This window comes from Pundamilia nyererei, unplaced genomic scaffold, assembly GCF_000239375.1.
Source record: "Pundamilia nyererei isolate P.nyererei 1_Seehausen unplaced genomic scaffold, PunNye1.0 scaffold00050, whole genome shotgun sequence".
NCBI lineage: Eukaryota > Metazoa > Chordata > Actinopteri > Cichliformes > Cichlidae > Pundamilia > Pundamilia nyererei.
The window spans coordinates 3,236,676-3,240,586 of NW_005187451.1; the positions used below are offsets into that span (position 1 = coordinate 3,236,676).

Consider the following 3,911-nt stretch of genomic DNA (forward strand, 5'->3'; position numbering starts at 1 on the left):
TTCTTTAATATTTCCAAATGATTTCCTGGTTTCAGTTTGGTGTTCAGTGTCTTCTCTTTTTAATCTCCCTCCTTAAAAACGGTTTGCAAGCACATGTCCCCATCATGACTCTTCTTTCCATCAGCAGAGCCCAGGACCACAATACAGGAAGTCTAGGCCAGCTCTCTCTTTAAAAACTCTGATCCTGTGAGTATGACCCAGAAGGCAATGCAGAGTTCAGATGGAGCCTACATGAGTGAGGGAGTCTCCCACTTCTGTTCCCACTTCACCTTTGCAGGCCCAGCCTCTATAAGCCACATTCATGACAGCCCTCTAGATTGGTGCACTTGTTGTACCAGGGTTAATTTTAGGGGCCTCAGGGCTCTGTTAAATTTAAAGGGTTGAACTATAAGAGCTATTTACTCTAAAATGGGTTAATACTCAAATGATAATAACAGTCACAAAATAACTAATTAACCTACTCTAACGCTGACTTCGATCTCATCTCGGGGAGGAGAGAGGTTGGAGTAGAGACTGAGCACGCCCTGGCCACCGTCGCCTTCATCTCTGTGTCCCGTGCTGAGGAAAATAATCTAACAAGAAGGCAGGATTCCCTGAAAATTCGATCCTTCGGGAATACAGCAGGACTATAAATCTGCTCACAGTTGGGAAAAGCTGCAAGAAGCTGGAAACATGTAGATCCGTTCCAAACGATTCTCATGTTTCCTAATTTTTCTGATCTCGTAATCTAGGGCGTGTTGGGTGCCCCGAGCGTAATATATTGACGATTTGTCATCTAGCATGAAATGTTACGCTTTGGGAGTGAGAACGTGTTGACCAATAATGTCTCTGCCAAGTGCTTAGGCTCCACCCGCCTCTTCTCTCACTGTCTAGACATCCAATAACGTTGTAAAGTCATGTGATGTGCAGCCACACCCTGTCATTCTTTTCCCCACATACTTGATTTTAAAACGGAGTTTAAACTTTGCCATCCCTATGAAAGGTCAAAGTTGAATCACGTCTCCAGACACAAAATCGAGACATCTATGATGTTAGAGGAGCATGAGCTCAGACTCGGTGCCATGTCCCCCAGCTCGTCCCGCGTTGCTGCAGGGGGTCTTAGCATAGTCCCAGGGTGGTGGCATTTCCCTGACCTTGTCCTCCATCCCTGGTCTTCAATGCTGCTGCATGTCCGCTCCATCTCCTTGGAAACAGGAATCCATGGCCCAGTAATACACATGGTCTATCCGTCTCCTGCATGCTGTGGTTTCAGGTGCAGTCAGGGTACCTGCAGCAGTTAAAGTCCAGATCACCCTGGCATTCAACCACAACTCAGAGAAAGCAGCTCCTGGCTCTGTCATCCCTCCAACAAAAGATGCTCCAAAGTGATATATGTAGCAGTCAGGGCAGCTGGTAGCGAGAGCCTTCATACCACACGGTGTACAGCGCGCCTCCAAGGGAAGCATGGTCATCAGGGTCGATCTGGTCTGAGTGCCGTTCTCTCTTTCTGTCTCCCCTTTTTTAATTCTCTGTTACGAAGGTCACTTCCTCTGCCCCGCCTCCATCTGTGCCCCTTATCAGAGAGGCTGCTCCTCCCTTTTTTTCATTACTGATGCTAATCTATGGCAACATAATCATTCTCATTCGGATGTACCACACACCTCTGCAGCTCTTGCTTTTATCGGTGCTTCGAGTTTTCGCCCGTCCTGTCACGTTCAGCTCACATCTTTCTGCGATGTTTTGCTAATAGTTTCACATTTTCATCATCCTAACGAGTTTAGATGAGTTTTTAAGCTCTGACCCTGTTTGACACATTTGTCTTTTTAGTTCCTCTGTCTGTCCGCAACTATTCACTTGTTTCATTGTACAAACGATATAAAAGGCATGATGAGAATCTGAAAGAATCAGGGTGTGTGGGGCTAACAGGAGGCTCTGAATGATTGTGGGACTGATCAAAGTCAAATCTGATGTTCTGGAGAACAAACATCTTTTATTTGTTGGTTTATTTGACTATAACTATTAAATATTGCATAATTGGGTTTCATTGTTGAGTTACCGCTTTGATTTAATGTGATTCTGTCTCCCTTCCTGTTCTGTTTGTAGTGTGAATTGTGGAAAGTTTGTCCACCCTGAGAAACCTGTAGAGGCTGTCACCAGGTAATGAGCCCTCATGTCAGTGGACGAGCTGCTTTGGCTTCAGCTTCTCTTTCAGCCTTGTTGCTTTAAAACCTTTTGCTGCTACTTCAGAGCACATGTTAAACGCTCAATAACAGCTTAGGCTATGCTCAGCACGTTCCTGTTGTACAGTGAACTATGCGTGTAAATCACCAGCAAATCATTTTTTTTTCAGAGGAGCAAAATTCAATAGTTAATGTATCATTTTTGTTGTAATAAACTGAATTTGGATTTTATGAATTGTAGCTTTCTTTACTTTGATGCTAGCTTATATTTGTTAGTGTTAACATTAACGCTAACACTAGCTGACTGACTACACCAGAGGACAGCCAAGCTTTAGGAACTAAATACATCCTAAGCTCTTAACATGATGGATTCTTTGTTAGTGAAGCACGATTGTTTGGGATAACCTTCTTCATGGGTTATTTCGTGGTTTGTGTGATGGACCGAGGTGAAAAGCAGGAGGAGTCCCATAAATATTAAAAGAGGGTTTTATTTAACCCAAAGAGTGATATTTACAAAAAGGATAAATGTCGAGCACTGAGGACTGAACTCAGGCAAACAAAATGTGGACTCGACAAACCAACAAGGGCTTATATAATGGCTGATCAGACCACTATGACTCAACACAGTCACAACCAGTACAATCCAGTTTGTTAGTCAACTAAACACCAAAGAAGAAAATCAAAAAACACTAGACTCTGAATTCAAATACTGAGTTAAATACAAAAGCTTGTTTAAATAAAGAAAATGCCCCCCCGCAGGAAGTGGTGGAGCCCTTTATGTATTGAAGTGCTCTAAGCCTGTGGTCTGGCAGCTCCCAGGGATCATGGCAGGTAAAAGAAACGAGGGTTAGTCCCAATCACAAACCAGTTGCCCCGTGGCTCCGGCTGCTACGAGCAGCTCCTCCTGCGTAACTGTCTTATGTTGCATCCTTTATTGCAATCTGCACATCAGAAATCTTGTAATAAGTATTTGTAGGTTATGTATCTCTTTTTGCAAGCTGAGACTTATTTGCATCTCAGTGTCCTGCAGACCTTTCATTGGTCAAAGCTTTGTAACTTTGTGAGAAATAAGCATTAACACATTTATAAGTATCTCATTTCATAATCTGTATACATTTAAATACACTGTTCATCATTTACTTTGACTTTTTAAATGATAAACAGGTCCTAATAACTTTTACTTGATGGAATACTTTTAGAAATTGTTAAAACTTACATAAAATATTAAAAAAAGATTTTGATATAATATATAGATAATATTTATATTATATAAATACATTTAAAAATTATAATGACAGACTAACAATTTTGTCATTAAACATGTTATATGTGGGCTTATAATCAAGACTAAAGCATTTATATTCATGTTTGTAAATGATGTACTATGGAGGACTAACACTGACTAATGCCTTACTAATGCTTAATACTGTGTAGTTATTATAAGTCACTTTCATCTGTGTACAGTGTGCACATCCTTCAAAGTGTGCCACAGTCTGCCTTCTGTGCTGGATAATTGGCTGTAGTTCTGACCAACTGTCAGACATTCGTACCTTCGTCCTAACAAAAAAACAGCATAAAGTTTTGGATTTACAAGGAAAAAAGATTTAAAAAAGACACAAAAGATAAGGATTTGTCAAACGTGTGCCCATAAGAGCCTTTAAAAAATTCTTCATACAAACAAATTGCCGGGCAAAATGGAGCAGGACAGGTCGCGTTGAAACCAGAGTCAGCAGGTTGTCAAAGCAGCCAATG

At 41.3% G+C, this 3,911-nt stretch overlaps 1 protein-coding gene across 4 annotated transcripts in view; it reads left to right on the forward strand.

Annotated features, from left to right (window-relative positions):
* The window catches only part of LOC102196053 (pleckstrin homology domain-containing family A member 5), a 160,467-nt gene that overhangs the window by 73,677 nt on the left and 82,879 nt on the right, over positions 1-3,911 (forward strand). For 2 of the 4 annotated variants that reach the window (XM_005733217.2, XM_005733219.2), the window contains exon 5: positions 2,083-2,136. The exons of the other annotated variants lie outside the window; for them this stretch is intronic. In XM_005733217.2, coding sequence (XP_005733274.1) covers positions 2,083-2,136 — 54 coding nt within the window. The remainder of the gene's footprint in view (positions 1-2,082; positions 2,137-3,911) is intronic. 4 annotated transcript variants of the gene reach the window in all.